General features: G+C 42.8%; 1 protein-coding gene across 1 annotated transcript in view; it reads right to left on the reverse strand.

Annotated features, from left to right (window-relative positions):
* The window catches only part of si:dkey-238o13.4 (uncharacterized protein LOC560780 homolog), a 33,767-nt gene extending 12,782 nt beyond the window's left edge, over positions 1 to 20,985 (reverse strand). The window contains exons 1-4 of the mRNA XM_063067488.1: positions 20,803 to 20,985; positions 11,326 to 11,433; positions 10,703 to 10,842; positions 8,513 to 8,609 (exon numbers count right to left, since the gene is read on the reverse strand). Coding sequence (XP_062923558.1) covers positions 8,513 to 8,609; positions 10,703 to 10,842; positions 11,326 to 11,433; positions 20,803 to 20,887 — 430 coding nt within the window. The 5' untranslated portion in view covers positions 20,888 to 20,985. The remainder of the gene's footprint in view (positions 1 to 8,512; positions 8,610 to 10,702; positions 10,843 to 11,325; positions 11,434 to 20,802) is intronic.
* Positions 20,986 to 21,639: the final 654 nt, after the last annotated feature.

Consider the following 21,639-nt stretch of genomic DNA (forward strand, 5'->3'; position numbering starts at 1 on the left):
TCGTACCCTATCCGTTATTTACTTTTATACACACATTCTTTCTCTCACTCTCCCCTTTTTCTCCCTCTGTCCCTCTGACTATACCCCTTGCCCATCCTCTGGGTTCCCCCGCTTCTCCTTCTCCCTGGGCCTCCTGTCCCATGATCCCCTCATATCCCCTTTGCCAATCAACTGTCCAGCTCTTGGCTCCATCCCTCCCCCTCCTGTCTTCTCCTATCATTTTGGATCTCCCCCTCCCCCTCCCACTTTCAAATCTCTTACTAGCTCTTCCTTCAGTTAGTCCTGACGAAGGGTCTCGGCCTGACACGTCGACTGTACCTCTTCCTAGAGATGCTGCCTGGCCTGCTGCGTTCACCAGCAACTTTGATGATAGGGCTGAGGATGGTTTCAGTTTGCACACAAGCAGAGGCAGTGTGTAGTGACTGTCAGAAGGACAAGCAGATGATAGCACAAAACTGCAGTCAGTGGAATGAGTTACAGTGCAACGGGGATAAAATCAAAAGTGAATGCACACAGGATAGGAAATAAAATAGATGATTTTTTTTAGCACAGTTAAGAGATTGACAGGAATGATGTGGGCTGAAAGAAGAATATGGTTGGGAACATAACATACAAAGATACAGGTTACATCAAAAGGACAGGCAGGTAGGCAGAGTGGGTGGCGTGGCTCTGTTGATAAAAAATGAAATCAAATCCTTAGTAAGAGGCAACATAGGATCAGAAGATGTAGAATCTTTGTGGATAGAGGTTGGGAACTACAAAGATAAAAAGATACAGGTGGGAGTTACATACAGGCCTCGGAACAATAGCCAGGATGTGGGCTACAAATGCATGTGAAGGGGGTAATGTTACAATAGTCATGGGGGATTTCAATATGCAGGTAGATTGGAAAAATCAGGTTGATGCTTATTTTGGATCAAAAGAGAGAGAATTTGTAGAATATCTATGAGATGTCTTCTTAGAGCAGCTTGTGGTTGAGCGCACAATGTAATCAGTTATTCTTGACTGGGTATTGTGTAATGACCCAGATTTGATCAGGGATCTTAAGGTCAAGGAACCTTAGGAACCAGACATCATAATGATAGAACTCACACTGAAATTTGAGAGGAAGAAGTTAAAGTCAAATGTATCAGTATTATAGTTGAGTATCCAGGGAGTGTGAAGCGCAGAATCAAATTTTTCGTTGTGATGATTGCACGTTCTAGTACCAGTTGTTTGGTGACAATAAAGTATAAAGTAAAGGGAGTTTCCAAGGCATGGGGGAGGAGCTGGCCAAAGTTGATTGTAAGGGGACAATAGCAGGGATGGCAACAAAGCGGCAATGGCTAGAATTTCTGGGAGCAATTCAGAAAGCACAGGATAGATACATCCTAAAGAAGAAAGCATTCTAAAGGCTGAATATTCTAAAGTATTCTAACTGTGACTGACAAGGGAAGTCAAAGCCAATATAAAAGCAAAAGGGAGGGTATTTAATAAAGCAAAAATTAGTGGGAAGTCAGAGGAGATGAGCCTGAGTACAGGGCTACGGTAGGAAACTTTGTCACATGGTGTGAGCAGAATTATCTGCAGCTTAATGTGAAAAAGACTAAGGAGCTGGTGGTAGACCTGAGGAGAGCTAAGGTCCCGGTGACCCCTGTTTCCATCCAGGGGGTCAGGGTGGACATGGTGGAGGATTACAAATACCTGGGGATACGAATTGACAATAAACTGGACTGGTCAAAGAACACTGAGGCTGTCTACAAGAAGGGCCAGAGCCGCCTCTATTTCCTGAGGGGACTGAGGTCCTTTAACATCTCTCGGACGATGCTGAGGATGCTCTACGAGTCTGTGGTGGCCAGTGCTATCATGTTTGCTGTTGTGTGCTGGGGCAGCAGGCTGAGGGTAGCAGACACCAACAGAATCAACAAACTCATTTGTAAGGCCAGTGATGTTGTGGGGATGGAACTGGACACTCTGACGGTGGTGTCTGAAAAGAGGATGCTGTCCAAGTTGCAAGCCACCTTGGTCAATGTCTCCCATCCACTACATAATGTACTGGGTGGGCACAGGAGTACATTCAGCCAGAGACTCATTCCACCGAGATGCAACACTGAGCGTCATAGGAAGTCATTCCTGCCTGTGGCCATCAAACTTTACAACTCCTCCCTTGGAGGGTCAGACATCCTGAGCCAATAGGCTGGTCCTGGACTTATTTCATAATTTACTGGCATAAATTACATATTACTATTTAACTATTTATGGTTCTATTACTATTTATTATTTATGGAGCAACTGTAACAAAAACCAATTTGCCCCGGGATTAATAAAGTATGACTATGATTAGGAAGCTTTTAAAAACTACTCGAAGGCAACTAAAAAGCCATACCTGTAATGAGGAAAAAGATGAAATGTGAAAGTAAGTCAAAGTGGATACCAAAAGATTTTCTCAGATATATAAAGAGTGAAAGAGAAGTGAGAGTAGATACCAGCCCACTGGAAAATGGCACTGGAGAGATAGTAATCAGGGAACGAGGAAATGGTGGATGAGCTAAATATTTTGCATCAGTCTTCACTGTGGAAGACACTAGCAGTATGCCAGAAGCTCAGGAGTCTCAAGGGGTAGAAGTGAGCGCCGTTGCAATTACTAGGGAGATGGGGTGAAAGGTCTGAAGGTAGATAAATCCATTAGACCATAAGACATAGGAGCAGAATTAGGCCATTTGGCCCAACGAGTCTGTTCCGCCATTTAATCATGGCTGATCCTTTTTCCCTTCCCCAGCCTTCTCCATGTCACCTTGGATGCGATGTCCAATCAAGAACCTATCAAGTTCTGCCTTAAATACACCCAATGACCTGGCTTCCACAGCTGCCTGCGGTAATAAGTTCCACAAATTCACCACCCTCTGGCTAAAGACATTTCTCTGCATCTCTCCTTTAAATGGACACCCCTCTAGCCTGAGGCTGTGCCCTCTTTTCCTAGACTCCCTCATAATGGGAAACATCCTTTCCACATCTACTGTGTCTAGGCCTTTCAATATTCGAAGGGTTTCAGAGAGATCCCCCCTCATCACCTGGACAAATGAACTACATCCAAGGGTTCTGAAAGAAGTGGTTGAAGGATAGTGGAGGCATTGGTAATGATATTTCAAGAATCTCTAGATCCTAGCATGGTTGCAGACGACTGGAAAATTGCAAGTGTCACTCTAATCTTATAGGAGGGAAGGAGGGAGGCAGAAGAAAGTGAATTGTAGACCAGCTAGCCTGACCTCTGTGGTTGGGAAGTTGCTGGAGTTGATTGTTAAGGATGAGGTTTTGGAGTACTTGGAGGCACATGGCAAAATAGGCCAAACTCTGCATGGTTTCCATAAAGGAAATTTTACCTGAAATCTATTGGAATTCTTTGAGAAAACGAGCCGGGTAGACAATGGAGAACTGATGTATGTACCTGGATTTTCAGTAGGCCTTTGACAAGGTGCCACACATAAGGTTGCTTAACAAGGCGAGAGCCCGCAGTATTACAGGAAAGATTCTACCATAGATCGAGCAATGGTAGGAGACAAAAAGTGGGAATGAAGGAAGCCTTTTCTGATTGGTTGGTGGTGACCAGTCGTATCCCGCAGGGGTCAGTCTTGGGACCACTTCCTTTTAAGTTGTATGTCAGTGATTTGGATGACGGAATCGATGGCATTGTGGCCAACTTTGGGGATGATACGAAGAAAGTTGGAGAGGTAGGTAGTTTTGAGGAAGCAGGGAGGCTGCAGAGGACTTAGACAGATTAGAATGGGCAAAGAAGTTCCAGATGGAATATAGTATCGGGAAGTGTATGGTTTATGTACTTTGGTAGAAGGAATAAAAGTGTAGACTATTTCCTAAAAGGAGAGAAAATTCAAAAATCGGACATGTAATGTGACGTGGGAGTCCTTGTGCAGGATTCCCTAAAGGTTAACTTGCAGGTTAAGTCAGTGGTGAGGAAGGCAGATGCAATGTTAGCATTCATTTTGAGAGGATTAGAACACAAAAATAAGAATATAATGCTGGAGCTTTTTAAGGCAATAGGAAGGCTTCACTTGGAGTATTGTGAGCAGTTTGGAGTCTCTTATCTAAGAAAGGATATACTTACATTAGAGAGGGTTGAAATGAGGTTTACAAAAATGATTCCAGGAGTAAAAGGTTTATCATATAGGTAACGTTTGATGGCTCTGGGCCTGTACTCTCTGGAGTTTAGAAGAATAAGGTGGGGTATCTCATTGAAACCTATTGAAAGTTGGAAGGTCTAGATAGAGTGGATGACTCTATGACCAGAGTGCACAACCTCAGAATGAAAGGGCATTCATTGAGAATGGAAATTAGGAGGAAATTCTTTAGCCAAATGGTTGCCACAGGTGGCTGTGGAGGTCAGGTTATTGGGTGTACTTAAGGCAGAGGTTGATAGATCCTTGATAAATCAGGGCATAGAAGTTTATGTTGAAAAGGCAGGAGAATGGATCAGTCATGATCAAGTGGTGGAGTAGACCCAATGGGACAAATGGCCTAATTCTGCTCCTTTGTCTTAATGGTCTTATGGTTTTAACACAGTTTCAAAGTGTGACAAGCATACGTGGTGGTTAAAAAAAGGTTAATTTACAGATTTTAACAATGGCATTGTTGAGTTGATTTGCTTCTTAATGACAAAAATGATGAAAATTGGAGGGTTGATGCTCAGTTTTTCAAACTAACTGAAGCATGAACTGCCCTACACCCTTCCACTTAGTACGCCGCTAATAATCCAAGGGGTTTGAACAATTAGGATTAAAAGCATGTGCTTATCTCTCCCCTCCGCAACCTGTGTCCCTCTGTGGATTCTGCTGGTGGGTGTGAGCAACGATCCATCGAGACAGCAGCAGCCAGGTCAGTGCTCCCATGACCGGATCTGAGGCTCAGCAGGAGAGTGTGAAGTCAGGTGGAGCAAAGGTGACAGGAGACTCGATGGTTCGAGGACAGACAGGAGGTTCTGTGGCTGCGAAAGAGACACCAGGATGGTGTGTTGCCTCCTGGGTACTAGGCCCAGGGATGTCCCAGAGTGGCTGCAGAACATTAGAATATTCTCCGGTGGGGGAGGGTTGAAATAAGCAGGCAGAGGTCGTAGTGCATATTGGCACCAATGACTCAGGTAGAATGGTGGAAGGACTCCTGTGCAGTGAATATAGGGAGTTAGGAAGTAGGCTGAAAAGCAGGACCTCAAAGACAGTATTCTCTGGGTTACTGTTGGTGCCACATGCTAGTCAGGGCAGAAAGATAGAACCAGAAGAAAGGGTGGCTGAGGAACTGAGGCAGGGGGCAGGACTAATGCAGGTATCTAATCAGCCAATCATTTAGCAGCAACTCAATGTATAAAAGCATGCAGACATGGTCAAGAAGTTCAGTTGTTGTTCAGACCCAACGTCAGAATGGGGAAGAAGTGTGATCCAAGTGACTTGGACTGTGTAATGACTGCTGGTGCCAGATGAGGTGGTTTGAATATCTCAGAAACTGCTGACCTCCTGGGATTTTCATGGGCAACAGCCTCTAGAGTTTACAGAACAAGGTGAGATAAACAAAAAAAAAGATCCAGTGAGTAGCAGTTCTGTGAGCAAAAACACCTTGCTAACGAGACAGGTCAGAGGAAAATGGCCAGATTTGTTCAAGCTGACAGGAAAATGACTGTGTGTTGCCTTTAAGGCATTTATTTGACTTTGTTGGGTCTACGCTTTAAATGATTTGTTTGTAACTATTTTCTAGTTAAAGGTTGATCATTCTGTTACAGTATAACAAAGGTAAATTCATCGTCTATGGTATATCGTGGCATGTGATGATGTCACCTCTGGTTTCGCCGCATCTTATGTGCAACGTCCGGTTCGGAGAGGGTGTGAAGGTGGGTGCCATGTGTACAGCACGATCGTGAAGAGCTCCGTGTCTACCCACAAAGAAACATTACAGAAGCAACGCCATAAGTTCCTATGAACGTATTTGAAGTAAAAGTATTAACACGGTTTCTGTTAAGGAAGCGACGGTTTGGGTGGAGCGGGGTGGGCTCAGGCCCGGCAGCGGTTTGACAGGACCCCCCTCGCTCGCTACTCGGGGCGACTGGAGACACTCGCTAAAAGAAGAGAGCGCACGTGGTCTCCAGAATGAAACAGACACTGTATATGTTTGTATTTTTTTATCAACAATTTTCACCAAACGACGTTAATGTGGAAGAGTGAACAGTAAATGGTTAACCTTACTACGACTCTGTCTTCATTGGCTCTGGTTTAACTTGGCGTTTAGTCAGAGTTTCAACACACTGCACAAGAACACTACAGACAGCAACTCAAGTAACTAGCCAAATAACTCAAATAACAGTGGCGTGCCGAAGAACATTTCTGAACAGACAACACATCGAACCTCAAAGTGGCTGGGACACAGCAGCAGCAGACCACGAATATACACTCAGTGGCTACTTTATTAGGTACAGGAGTGTATAGACGCATTTATCAAGTCTCGACAGGCACATAGTCTGTTACTCACAGCACCCCTGGTAGTGATGAAATAAGCAGTCTTGCTTTTGAAAAATGTATTACATGAAATAAGCTTAATCTAGATTGGATCTTACTCATTGAATTTAATTGACTTTATTACTTACATCCTTCATATACAAGAGGCATAAAAATCTTTACGTTATGTCTCTGTCTAAATGTGCAATGTGCAATGTGCAATTTATAATAACTTATAATAAATAGTCAAAATAACATAGAAATACATTTGTGTCCGCATGAATTCATCCGTCTGATGGCCTGGTAGAAGAAACTGTCCCTGTTGGGCCTGGCTTTTATACTGCAGTACTGTTTCCCGGATGGTAGCAGCAGGAACAGTTTGTAGTTGAGGTGACTCAGGTCCTCAATGATCCTTTGGGCCCTTTTTGCACATCCGTCTTTGTAAATGTCCTGAATAGTGGGAAGTTCAACTCTACAGATGCACTGGACTGTCCGCACCACTCTCTGCAGAGTCCTGCGATTGAGGGAAGTACAGTTCCCATCCTAGGCAGTGATGCAGCCAGTCAGGGTGATCTCAATTATGCCCCTGTAGAAAGTTCTTAGGATTTGGGGGCCCATACCGAACTTCTTCAACTGTCTGAGGTGAAAGAGGTGCTGCTGTGCTTTTTTCACCACACAGCCGGTATGTACAGACCACGTGAGATCCTCAGTGATGTATATGCCGAGGAACTTAAAGCTGTTCACCCTCTCAAACCCAGATCCATTGACACATACTTCACCTATCCTGCCAATTAAATCGCACTCCACCTCCAGAAATTCCTTCTAAGATTAACACTATAAATTCTGGCAGAGCTAGAATATGCCAACATCAGAAAGCTTCAGCAAAGTTCTTAAAAATTTGATTTGCTTTAATAGACTGTACAAGCTCAGTTCCTAAAGATAAGGTTGGGGCCTAACTAGAGTTTTATCAGGCTGCAACATGACTTCCCAACTCTTAAACTCAATTCCTCAAACATGCCATATGTCTTCTTTGCCACCCTAACAGTCTGTGCAGCCACTTTCAGGCAGGTATCGATGGAGATCCCAAGATCCCTCTGTATATCAACACTGTTAAGGGTCTTGACATTAACACTATACTGTCCCTTTTCTATTGATCTCACAAAATGGAACATCTGATCTATATCCCACTGGATCCTTTAACAGTCTTCCATACTATCCACAATGCCACCAATCTTCATAATGTCTACAAGTTTACTAATCCATCCATCTACATTTTCAGTTAGCAACCGTCAGAATGGACTGCACAATCAGATGTTCAAAAGCTAAGGTCTCCTCGGTGGGAGGAGAAGATGGCGGCACGCCGCACGTGCGCAGCCCTCCGGTGAAAAATGATGTCGTATCTGTTAAATAGGGGCCGTGGACAATTCTGATTTGATGGAGACGGACGTGAAAGCACAGAGGAACATCTGGAGAAATTTCTGAAACGCCCGTCCGCTGCTGTCGTTACTGTGTGGTCAGGAATCTTTCGGAGGGTAGGCCTCAAAATCCCCGGCCTTGCCTGCTTTTGGCGACCGAGAAGGAGGTCGAATCATTCGGGCAGAGATGGCGCTCAGTACTCGGTGTCGGAGAGCTGATCAGAGCTCGAAGTTTTTGGATGACTCAGAGTCGGATTGTGGTCGGCATGGCAGGGAGAGTTTTTCTTCCTTCTCCCGCCTGCGTGAGATGTGGGACATTTGAGAGACTTTGAACTTCACTGTGCTCATGGACTTTCTTCATCAAGTTATGGTATTGTTACACTGTTTGTAACTATATGTATAATTATGTGGGTTTGTCAGTTTTTTCAGTCTTGGTTTGTCCTGTGTTTTGTGATATCACACTGGAGGAAATAATGTATCATTTCTTAATGCATGCATTACTAAATGACAATAAAGGGGACTACGTGTCTTCATAATCTAAATAACATACTGTGTCAATTTTAAGGAATTTGAAGTAATATCGAGTCTTTCAAAAACAATTGCCACATTCTGAAGTAGTCAACTCACCAGTTATAAATGTGTATGATCCATGGGGGTTATCTTTAACCAGCGGAAAGAATGCCTTCCAGGATGTGAAAGTGCTCAGCACCAGTGTGTTCAGAACCTAGAGCATACAATACCTGTGTTAGATGGCATGGCAACATGTTCTGGCTACTGCACAGTCCGTGGTACACGTTCTGACTTAAAAATGCATGACATAAATTAGAGAAGAATTTTTTCCATTAAGTTTATTAAGGATGGAGGTGGGGAAGGACAGAAAAACTTAAACCGCTCTCTGGAACGTGAGGGGGAGGAGATGGTTATAATTAAAATAGAATGATGAAACGGCAAGCATTGAAAGGGCTAAATCTGCTCAGAAAGCTATTGGCTATTGACATTAGTCCATTCAGCTGAGTCCAGAGTTGAGGGAATACTTAGGGGATAATCCACTGGACCAAATCTGCCAGGACAGAAAACAGGACCAAAAGGAAGCTCTGCCAGACAAGGATACTTCGTGATGTTGAGGCTTTGCAGACCGAGTGATAACAGAGCACTCCAGGAAGCACCATAAGGAAACTTAGCCTTCCCTCTCCCAATCAGGGCTCCATTCAAGAAGCACTTGCTTAAACACTGGGATTATTACTCTTGCAGTGTCTAGGTGCTCAGTTTTAAAGGTTGACCAGTCAGCAACATACTAAAGGTCGCTGAACAATGATAAATCAGCTGATCGTGCACACGGGCCACTTGACTGTAATTCCTTCTCCAAGATAAAATCAAGGCTCCCGTTCAATGTGAGCCCTTTCTTTAGGTTGCTCAGCAATGAAAAGGCAATCCTGGAAGAAAGTTGCAAACTAGAATTGGATGTCATATCCACAGTTCAGTGACAATTCATCGAAATATAAGGAGAGTAAATAAAGCATAGATCATCATTCATTTTCATCATTTTACACGAAGCAAAATTATTGTGAGGACAAAGAAGTGAGACTGAGGTAGATGATAAAATATTATATTAGACAGAGGAGACCATCCAGCCCATCATCTATGTCAAGTCACAGCATAGCATTTCTATCAGTATAATTCCCATTTCCTCTCTGGCCCTGCAACTTTTGCTCACAAATTTTTTTGTTCTTTTAGTCGCACAGCTACTCTTAGGTGTAACAATGTGACTGATTTATATATATATGAAATCCCCTGGGTTATATAAGAATTACGTTTCTAGAAACTAACCACAATTTGATTTCTCCACAAGTTAGAAACGTCTGCTTCCTGTAGTAACCCATATTATACCACTAATTGATTTTGTAGAATTATCAACCTTACACTACCTATAAGTAATGTATATATACGGCATCTAGTCATTAATGGATACCATAAAATATTAATAACGTTACTAGCTTGTAAAGGGTGAATTTGCAAAGAGCTAGATTTGCATAAATCAGGTCATTTGTAACCCAGGGTGACCCAATACACAAAACTCAAACATTGCACAAACATGAAATAAACAAAAGTTCATGTTTAATATTTTGAAAACCATGGGACTTTTCCCCATTCTTCCTAGGAAAGGAGTCACAAATTTTAAGAGCCAGTCCTTTTTAAATACACTTCATTCAGCAAGGTTAAGAAAGTATTCCTCGTGAGAACAGCGCATAAGAAGTGAAATTCATATGAATGAATTGATTCCACTTTTATTACAAGACTGTCAAGAAATGTTTAAAAATCTCTGGGTGATTAGGAAAGGTAATTAAGTTTCTTACCCATTAAACTGCTATTTCCAAAAATCCAGCTACAATTACAAGGGAAAATTGATGCATTATCTGATTTTTCAGTTATGACAGATCTGCTTAACAACAAAGGCAAGTGTAGTCAAGCAGCCCTGCAGCCTTATGTGGAAATGGTTGCAAACATGCATATTATAAAAATGGCATGTGTTCAATATGTAGCTTCAAAAGTGTTTTGTTATTAAATAAGGGTACTGCTGACATCAAGCCATCTGCAGAACTATACAGGTCCGTAAAGTCAAAAGGTAATGTACTTTAACTATTTCATATAGTACTGTAAAAAAAGTCTACAGTCACGACTCTATGACCAAGTATTACATCACTCAGTACCGGGTACATTGAATGATAATTTAATGTAATCACAAGCGAATAGCTTAAGATTGCAAAGCGCAGTGCTGTTCAAAGGTCTAGAGTTTGGAGTTATAATTCTGCCACTTACCCTATTGAGCTCTTCCAGTGTTTGAGTGTGAGGAGGGCCACCCTGCCACCAGCTGAACCCCAGGGATGACACAATATCTGTCACTTTCTCAACAGCCTGCAGGACTGCATTTTTAGCGGCTTCTGCACCCTCTTCTGAACCTGGAACCGTTTCAGGCAGTTGATTAAAACTACCACAGTACAGTGGTGCATATAACGACTTGCCACACTAACCACCCACAACCTCTAAGCATGTCTGAAATGTGTCAGGGTGAGTATTACATTAGGTCTCGTTTCCGAAGTTGGAATTTAGAAACCAGACCTCTCTAAATCTCCTCTGAGCATCCTAGCAGGTCAAAGGACAGTATGTTTTTGTTTATATTGACAACAGAATTTTGTTTCCAACATAAAAGCTGTATGTATTTTTTTTGTATTGGGATTACAAGGCTCAGAAACCGGCCTTGCAAATGAGTCTCCTCCCATTCCCTTCAATTACATGCGCATATCAAACAAGAATTAAAGCTGATCCATTTTTAGACTTCTATAGAGCTCTTTGACATCTCGATTATGCTTATTCATCCCCATCTTTCTGTCTCCCATTAATGTGAAAAAGGATACTTTGAATTTGTGGAAAGGATACATTACCTACGTCTCCAACTAGTGTAAAAAGCCTGGATCTTGCGGCAGTTGAGACAAAGTTTTTTAGTTTCTCTAAACGAGCTGCATCTCTGGATATTACTGCCACACGGAAGCCTGAAAAAACATTGAAATAAAAAGAATTCAACATAAGCCACAAAAACCTAGGGTTTTTTTTGGCTTTTTAGAAGGAGAATGAGTTAAAATGAGTAGGCTCAGTTTTACATTTCACATTTAACATATGATGGTGCCTGATGGTGCCTTGGACAACATCCATTCCAAAACTGCTTAGCTAGTCAATGCCATTTTGAGAGACTCTGCTGTATGTAAATAGCTTGTTGCACTTGTTCACCTTATTATACTGGTATTTATTCCAAAATTAATTTACCTGAAGGAGCAAAAAAAAAACAAACTTCTGGAGGAATTCAGTAGGTCAGTCGGCATCTGTGAAGGGAAATGGACAGCTTCAGGATGAGACTCTTCGCCCGAACTGAAAGATGAAGAGGAGGCTGTCCATATAAAGTGGTGAGAGAAGGACGTGGCACCAGAGTTGGCAAGCAGTAGGTGAATCCAGGAGATGAGAGGGTGAAAGACAGGTGAGGTGGAAGTAGTGACAGAGGCTGACATGAGTTAAGGCAACAAAAGGCTGCAGATGAAGGAATAAGATGCAGTTAGATAAAAGATTCTCTGATGCTCTAAGCATGTAGAAGATATTGCATAAGCATGTTTCTTTGTACACACAGGAGGGAAACAGTTAAGCTAGAATGGTTAGGAAAATACTACTAAGGCAACCTGTGATGATGAACAAATATGTGATCACTGCACAGAACCAGAAAAGTCAAACTGAATTACCATTAATAAATGATTTAGATATTAGTAATAAATGAATTACTGTGCAACTGAACAGCAGTGTTTCATTCCAGCTAATGAAGAAATTTTAGATAATTAGAATAATATTTGTTACTGATGTCACATAGCTTGGATTCAATCCACAAGATATCGCCAGCACTGTTGAAAGAGCTGAGAAGTAAACCTGATTGAATAGTGTCAATCTTCATCCTCAGTGCTTGGGTGTTCAGATGGAACCTGCAGTTATACAGACAGATTGATTTGCAATTGAACAAATTAGATGGATGATACTCTCAAACAACAGGAATTCTGCAGATGCTGGAAATTCAAGCAACACACATCAAAGTTGCTGGTGAACGCAGCAGGCCAAGCAGCATCTGTAGGAAGGGGTGCAGTCGACGTTTCAGGCCGAGACCCTTCATCAGGACTAACTGAAGGAAGAGTGAGTAAGGGATTTGAAAGTTGGAGGGGGAGGGGGAGATCCAAAATGATAGGAGAAGACAGAAGGGGGAGGGATGGAGCCAAGAGCTGGACAGGTGATAGGCAAAAGGGGATACGAGAGGATCATGGGACAGGAGGTCCGGGAAGAAAGACAAGGGGGGAGGGGGACCCAGAGGATGGGCAAGAGGGAGAAAAAGGAGAGTGAGAGAAAGAATGTGTGCATAAAAATGAGTAACAGATGGGGTACGAGGGGGAGGTGGGGCCTTAGCGGAAGTTAGAGAAGTCGATGTTCATGCCATCAGGTTGGAGGCTACCCAGACGGAATATAAGGTGTTGTTCCTCCAACCTGAGTGTGGCTTTTTCTCCCTCTGTCCCTCTGAACATACCTCTTGCCCATCCTCTGGGTCCCCCTCCCCTCTTGTCTTTCTTCCCGGACCTCCTGTCCCATGATCCTCTCGTATCCCCTTTTGCCTATAACCTGTCCAGCTCTTGGCTCCATCCCTCCCCCTCCTGTCTTCTCCTATCATTTTGGATCTCCCCCTCCCCCTCCAACTTTCAAATCCCTTACTCACTCTTCCTTCAGTTAGTCCTGATGAAGGGTCTCGGCCTGAAACGTCGACTGCACCTCTTCCTACAGATGCTGCTTGGCCTGCTGCATTCACCAACAACTTTGATGTGTGTTGCTTGGATGATACTCTCTATTGGATGCATCATCATGGCCAAGCTATTCCAAGCCTCAGCGACAAAATATTGTTTTACATTACACAAATGGTCTTGAGATGCAATTCCAATTGATTTTCAAAACAGAAAGAAAATAACTTTAATTTCACCATCACAATACTGTACTGAAGACAGACATCCCACCTCTCCAGGAAGTGCCAGGAGTCTCCCGCATATTAATAGTGGCTCCCTGATGCCCACAAAATATATAAAATGAACCAGAAATCAATTTTTTTGAGAGCGAGCGAGAGAGACCACGAGAGCGAGCGCATGAGTAACCACGAGAGAGAGAGAGAGAGAGAGAGAACAAGCGCGAGAAAGCGCGCGCGTCATGGCAGAGTGTTCCAAAAAAAAAGAAAATATAAAATGTACGTCACCCCAGACGACACTAAAGTGTACCCCTGCCTAATAGGGGTCAAAAATAATGACAGTGTTGCTCGCTGCACTGTTTGCAACAGTGACTTTTCTATTGCCCATGGTGGGTTAAAACTGTAAAAGACATGTTGAGGTGAGTTTAACAGGTGTCATTTGTTCATTCGCATAGCTAACGTTATTTAAACTAGCTGGCTAGCTGCTCAGGAGCTGCTATATTGCAGACATCCCACCTCTCCTGGAAGTTCCGGGAATCTCCCGCAAATTGATGGTGCTACCTCCCTGAAATGAGTTTTTGCAGGGTGGGATGTCTGTGAAGAAGTTCTGAAAAACTTCACAAATAGTGTTGATATGATTGTTGTGCAGGGTAATATAACAACCTGTCTGTAAACTGGAAGATCCCATAAAAATCAATTAAAATAAAATACATGTTAATATCTATTTTGTGCTCTTGGTTAAGAAAGGAATATTGTCCAGGAAATACAGTACTGCGCAAAAGTTTTAGGCACATATACTGTACATAGCTAGGGCTTTTGTGCAGTATGGGTATCCATGAATTTGGAGTGGAGAGCAAGTTTGTAAATCTGGCAGGAACAAAGGATATTGGGAATGGCAGTGGTGGAGTGCTGCGGGAAAGGTTTGGGACAGGTAGCAGAAAAGGAGTACCAGGATAGAGAATGGTGCAGGTGCAGACACACCCAGCCCTGAGTCACCATGCAAGGTCATTTGAGTCCAAACAATTAGTTTATTGATCATTGCAGAATGTCCCTCTGGCGCCTCCTGCTCTCTCCCCACTCCCTTCCCCTTTTCCAACCAGGAATCCCTTCTCCCTACCCACTTCCCACTCTCAGTCCACAATAGAACCCATAGCAGAATCAAGTTTGTCATCACTCACATATGTCAGGATTTTTTTTTTGTGGCAGGAGTACAGTGCAATGCATAAGATTACTACAGTACTGTGTAAAATTCTCATGCACCCTAGCTATATATATGTGCCTAGGACCTTTGTACAGAATTGTAAACACTGATCATCTTATAAAACTGCAGATTAATCTCTTAGTTCTGCTGAATGAACAAACACAATCCAAAAGTAAGGAGCAAGATTTTCTTTCATGGTATTTGTGTAAAGGCTTCTCTATGTAGGCCCGATGATGCTGGTCCTAGAATTACACTGCAAGTTAATAAATATTTTGAATGAATGTGCCTATGGAAAATGCCCTTATTGTCAAAGGTATGATGTAATCATTTTAAATGCATTATAACCTCTGCCTTACAAACATCAAACTCAATTTGCAAATGCCACTCCAGTCTTGCGTGAGAAGAATAAAACTTCCACCAAAACACAGGGAAAATATTTCAAGAGTTCATACCTTTAATGCAACATGAAATTAACTTTGGCATTTTTTTGTCTGAATCTTTAGAAGTTTTTAATGTCAAAATGACATGCAATGACTTGTAGTTAAAGTCATGGAAAACAAAGCTGGTCCTGTCAATAAAAGCTTTTGGATAGTTCGGGTGAGTTGGTTTTTAACTACAGTCAAGATTTGACTAGGACCCGAGTTTGAGGTGCTGATCATTGCTCTGACCATCAGTGGGAATACCACAATTTATTAAGCCACTCTTAGTTACCATCACAGATCTCCCTGGGACTGTATACCTGATAGTATTAATTATTATGCAAAATTGTGAGACATAAGGGAAGAGGGTTCACTAATGCAATTTCTTTAAACAAATTAAGTACTTCACTGTTAACAAACGATGTTAATCAAATAAAACTCTTGTGCATAGTAAGTATTTCCCAGGGTTTATTCGTCAAATATAGACAACAGCAACATCACACAGATTATCAAGGTAACAAAGGTGTTCCATGGTGAATCACAGGAGCAACAAAATTTAGCAATGAAGGTGTTAAGAATAAAGTGCTTGGAAAAAGATTTAGGTTTTTTGATGCATCTCCAAAAGGAGACAGAAAAGGATCTAAACCTTGACAGGTGAAGATGGGGCTTATAAAGTGGATTAATTAAATTCAGGTCTAGCAAAGAGTACAGCATTGAAGGAGAGTAGATAGCTGAGGCTTATAGTACTTAATACAGAGGGACAAGGCCACTTAAGGATTAAAAGCAAGAGTGCGAATGTTAAAATCAATGTGTTGTTATACTGGGAGTCAACATATGTCTCTGAGCCAGAACGTAGTTATGCTTGCATTAGGGCACTGGAGATCCATGAGTCACCCAGAGAGATGAGTCCAAATCATAAACACAAAATAATCTGCAGATGCTGGGGTCAAAGCAACACTCACAACACGTTAGAGGAACTCAGCGGGTTGGGCAGCATCCGTGGAAAAGATCGGTCGACGTTTCGGGCCAGAACCCTTCGTAAGGACTGTAGGGGGAAGGGGCAGAGGCCCTATAAAGAAGGTGGGGGGAGGATGGGAAGGAGAAGGCTGGTACGTTCCAGGTGAAAAACCAGTAAGAGGAAAGATAAAGGGGTGGGGGAGGGGAGGTAGGGAGGTGATAGGCAGGAAAGGTGAAGAAGGAATGGGGGAAAACACAATGGGTAGTAGAAGGAGGCGGAACAATGAGGGAGGTGATAGGCAGCTGGGGGAGGGGGCAGAGTGACATAGGGATAGGGGAAGGGAGGGAGAGGGAATTACCGGAAGTTAGAGAATTCTTTGTTCATACCAAGGGGCTGGAGACTACCTAGACGGTATACGAGGTGTTGCTCCTCCATCCTGAGTTTAGCCTCGTCATGGCAGTAGAGGAGGACATATCTGAATGGGAGTGGGAAGCAGAGTTGAAGTGGGTGGCTACTGGGAGATCCTGTCTGTTTTGGCGGACGGAGCGGAGGTGCTCAACGAAGCAGTCCTCCAATCTGCGTCGGGTTTCACCGATATAGAGGAGGCCACACCGGGAGCACGGGATGCAATAGATGACCCCAACAGACTCACAAGTGAAGTGTTGCCTCACTTAGAAGGACTGCTTGGGGCCCTAAATGGTGGCAAGAGAGGAGTGTAGGGACAGGTGTAGCACTTGCGCTTACAGGGATAGGTGCCAGGTGGGAGATCCGTGGGGAGGGACATGTGGACCAGGGAGTCGCGGAGGGACCGATCCCTGCAGAAAGCGGAGGGGGGTGGAGAGGGAAGGATGTGCTTAGTGGTGGGGTCCTGTGGAAGGTGGCGGAAGTTGCGGAGGATAAAGTGCTGGATCCGGAGGCTGGTGGGCTGGTAGGTGAGGACAAGGGGAACTCTGTCCCTGTTGTGGTGGCGGGAGGATGGGGTGAGAGCCAAAGTGCAGGAAATGGAGGAAATGCGGGTGAGGGCATCATTGATGACAGCAGAAGGGAAACCATGATCCTTAAAGAAAGAGGACATTTGAGATGTCCTGCAATGGAAAACCTCATCCTCGGAGCAGATGCGGCGAAGACTGAGGAACTGGGAATAGGGAATGGCATTTTTGCATGTGGCAGGGTGGGAAGAAGTATAGTTGAGGTAGTTATGAGAGTCAGTGGGCTTGTAGAAGATGTCAGTGGACAGTCTTTCTCCAGAGATGGAGACCGAGAGATCGAGAAAGGGGAGAAGTGTCCGAGATAGACCAAGCAAATTTGAGGGCTGGGTGGAAGTTAGAAGTAAAGTCGATGAAATTGACAAGCTCAGCATGGGTGCAGGAAGCAGCACAATGCAGTCGTCAATGTAGCGAAGGAAAGTTGGGGAGCATTACCAGAATAGGTTTGGAGTACAGACTGTTCCACATAACCAACGAAGAGGCAGGCATAGCTAAGGCCCTTTCAGGTAGAGAATTCCAATGGTCCACAACCCTTTAAATAAATAAATTCCTCTCATGAGAAGTTTTTAGTTGCCTCCCACTTTACTGAGTCATCATAATTAACAAAGTGAAACAGTTTCAATTATCTTATCCATAATTATCAAATTTGGTTGTGCAAGAGTGACTGCGTACTCAGCTGTAACACTTTGGTTTAATACTTAAAGATTTATTGCACTCTTCCCAAAGAAGGTTTATGCACTAGTAATATTAACAGTTCTATTTAAAATAAAAACAAAAATATTGAAGGAAATCAAAGTTGATGTTTTACATTTTATTTTGTAACCCTTGATTTGAGTTCCTGAATCATCCCTGTTATGCTTAGTTAATACTCAGAACAGTGAGGCAAATTGAGATACAATAGACAAAAAATTGCAAGAGTTCCAGTATCTTTTGTTTCCTTAGTGATGAGGAGATCAACTTAACTTGGAGTAATACTGAGAATGTAAGAACATCCACCATGCATGGGAGAAAATGATGTGAAAAGCCGTCAAGGTTATGATGTATGTGCATCTGGTTTCTGTCCTCACCCAACCAGTTCCTTAATCATATGGCACCGGCTTTTCCCGCAGCTATTGGATTGGTTGGTGTTTAAAAATGAAAGGTGTGTTGTTGTAAATGCTATATTTACATAGTTCAACCCATGTCGATTTTTAAAACCAAATAGCAAACTGCTTGCAAGCACAGCAAGTGCACGTCAGCTTTGGTTTGCCTTCTAGCTATTCATTAAACTACCATAGCAACAGGCAGGACCTTCCCCACTCAAATTTATAGGCGTGTATTCAAGGCTTTATATTTTTATGTTGGACCTGCCAGTAAAATGGAAAGAAAATCTCATTTGAATAGTGAAACACCAACAAGGAACAATACCACAGGCTGAAACTAATACAGTTATGTTTAAAGATGTTGGGTCAGCAAATCAATATATTGCCAGAATGGTAACCTAGTGTCTTGTATTAATTCAGAGACACAGGTGTAAATTTCATCAAGCCAGATGTGAAATTTAAATAATTTATTTAAATATGGGGAGAGACAAGCCAGATCTGATGGTAATAATGGCCAGCAAGAAGCTATTAAACTTTAAATGGTAGTGGGAGAGTCTAAGACCAGAGGGCACAACCTCAGAAAAGAAGGACGTCCTTTTAGAATGGAGATTAGGTGGAATTTCATCAGCCAAAGGGCAATGATACCATGGAATCCATTGCTGCAGATCGCTACAGAGGCCTTCATTAGTAATATTTAAAACAGAGGTTGATGGGTTCTTGATTACTAAGGGTTACATGGAAAAGTCAGAGAATGGGGTTGAGAAGGAAAATAAATCAGCCATGGTGGAATGGCAGAGCAGATGCAGTAGATGGAATGGCCTAATTCTGCTCCTAAGTCTTTTGATCTCATGGTCTTCTGGCCCTTTGGAGAAATAAACCAATCTGGGTCTAAGTTTCCAATCTGGTTGAACCTGTGTAACTTTCTGTAGTGGCTGAACAACAGGTCACCAGTGTCTTCATAGGGGCAATAAGAGTTTTGTTAATGTCAACCTCACTGTGTGATTTAAAGAATAAAACAAAGTTAAATGATATCTATCACTGCACTCAATTTTTTCTATTATGTACATTTCGCAGAGATATTTATTTCGCAATTTCTACAATGGATTTTTTAAAGTTGGAATGAACAACAAGCAAAAAAAAACATTTTCCAGTCAATCTCTGTGACTCATAACCACATGAGATTCTGCAGATGCTGGAAATCCGGAGTACCGCACTCAACGTGCCGGAATAACTCAACACGTCAGGCAGCATCTACGGAAAGCAACAAGGAGTCGACGTTTGTGGCCGAAAGATGCTAGCTACACCTGACCTGCTGAATTCCTCCTTCATTTTGAGTGTCTTATTCTCAGCGGCTGTTCGAATCGTAATGATTGCGTAGATTAAATCATAAATCGCATGCATTTCCAGACAGTATTCTTGTTCTTGGACGATAGATGGGAGTCGAGTAACCAAAATCACGTAATTGTCTTTTTTTTTGCAAGCAGCTGGTGAATCGAACCTGGAAATTTTCGTTGGGTTTATGTATCGTTTGCAACTCAGCAAAACACATCCATCGTTAAACAATAGTCCAAACACTTCATGAAAGGTTGACACAATTATTAAGAAGCTGGTCAGGTGAGAAGGGAAGCTGTTGTAATTTGTAAATTTTAAAAAAAATCAACATCACAAAAAAAAGCTTTCCCTGACTTTTTGGTTCTTGGGTTGTCTCACTGCGATTAACTCTGAATTCGCTCCCATAGAAAACAGTGGTACAGCAATTACTACGCTCAATTGAGGGGAGTATCAGGACCCCAATTCAATTACGTTTCCCATCGGGGGTTGGAACTGGATTTTGTTCTTTTGCCTTTTTTTAAGCTAAATATCACTATTTGGAGATCTTGACCAACCTGTTGTATAATTTTAGTCATTACTTTCACTTTGGATTCTACCCAAATTCGAGCCATCCTGAAGTAATGCTATGGGTGAGTAGCGATGGAGTGGGGAGACCAATTATGACACATCTTAACTTTAAAGCGGATAACTACAGCGGAAATTGGCTGAAATAATACTAGAGATAGCAGGAATGTCCGCAGTTTAGAGACCGTTTCCTTGATGCAGAAGTTCAGAGGAGATTCCATGTAAACGCGATGAAACCGGTTTCATCGGCAGGAGGCTGGAAGCTGGTTGCTGGCCAAAGATCACAGGCACAAGGACCAAGGAATAATTTTCTTTTCCAGCGAGCTGTCCGGTTTTGAGGTGGATTCTCAAAACAGAAGAATTCCGCAAAGGATTTGGACACATACTGGAAACTGACGCACAGGGAGGCGAGTGGGCAAAGAAATTCAATGTGCCCTCAGTTGGCTTTAAAATGTGACAGAAGGGGGCTTGCCATTCCACAGCCGCTCCCACACATAATGTCACTCAGGATGCGGATCCCCTTGCGCACGACATACCTGCAGGGATGTGGGTACAAAGCAGTGATCATCACCTCGCTTAAATAACTGGCAAACGCCGGATACCTGGTAGCATTTTTCTCTGCCCGATATCCTCCGGACAGGTTACTTGCTTATTTCATCACTGCTTGTCACATGACATTTTCAGTAGGCTGGAAAGTTAGTGTAAACGTCCTTACAGAAAAAAAAAGTCCTGATAAAGGGACGGGGAGTGGAACTGAATAAACAGTGAACAAGGTGTGAAATGAAATACGCCTCTCGCTCTACCTTCTTCCGGCAGGCAGTTATAGCGGAATATTTGTCACCTACCTTTCTCCAGCAGAACTTTGACGATGCCTGAGCCGACAATGCCGGCTCCCCCAAGCACGAGTACGGTGCGATCAGCTGCAGCCATCCTAGTTACAGACAGCAGAATCGGAGGCGGTTTCGAGGAAAAGGGGGATGAATTTGACAGAACCGCAAATGAGTGGAGACTCTTCTTATACCGGCCTGCGAGAGTACCCGCCCCGTGGGTTCAAAACTCCACCCTTCTCTCCCCACGCATTCACTCGTTAGCACACACTCTTTTGATACAACAGTGGTTTTTACGAGGCATTTAGGCAGACACGTGTACACGAAAGGAGGGGAAGAATATGGATTCTGTGCTGACAGATGGAATTATCTGGTTAGGCATCATCGCTAGCACGGATGTTGTGGGCCGAGTGGCCAGGCCTGCTGTTGTATTGTTCTAGTTGTTTACATAGGATTCAATGCACCATGTACCAGCATCCTTCAATGCTAACTCCTACATCAAACCCTCAGTAATGTGTAGATACATTTATATTAATGTTGATCATTTCTGGCATTTATACAGTTCAAGCAGATGGTGGAAATCAAGATAATCAGAATCAGGTTTATTATCACCGGCATGTGTCGTGAAATTTGTTAACTACTCAGCATCAGTTCAATGCAATACATTATATAGAAGAAGAGAAAAATAATAATAATAGTAAGTTAAATCAATTACAGTATATGTATATTGAATAGATTAAAAATCATGCAAAAAAAACAAATAATATGTATTAAAAAGTGAGGTAGTGTTCACGGGTTCAATGTCCATTTAGGAATCGGATGGCAGAGGGGAAGAAGCTGTTCCTGAATCGCTGA

The sequence above is a fragment of the Mobula hypostoma genome, chromosome 14 (assembly GCF_963921235.1).
Source record: "Mobula hypostoma chromosome 14, sMobHyp1.1, whole genome shotgun sequence".
In the NCBI taxonomy this organism is placed as follows: Eukaryota; Metazoa; Chordata; class Chondrichthyes; order Myliobatiformes; family Myliobatidae; genus Mobula; species Mobula hypostoma.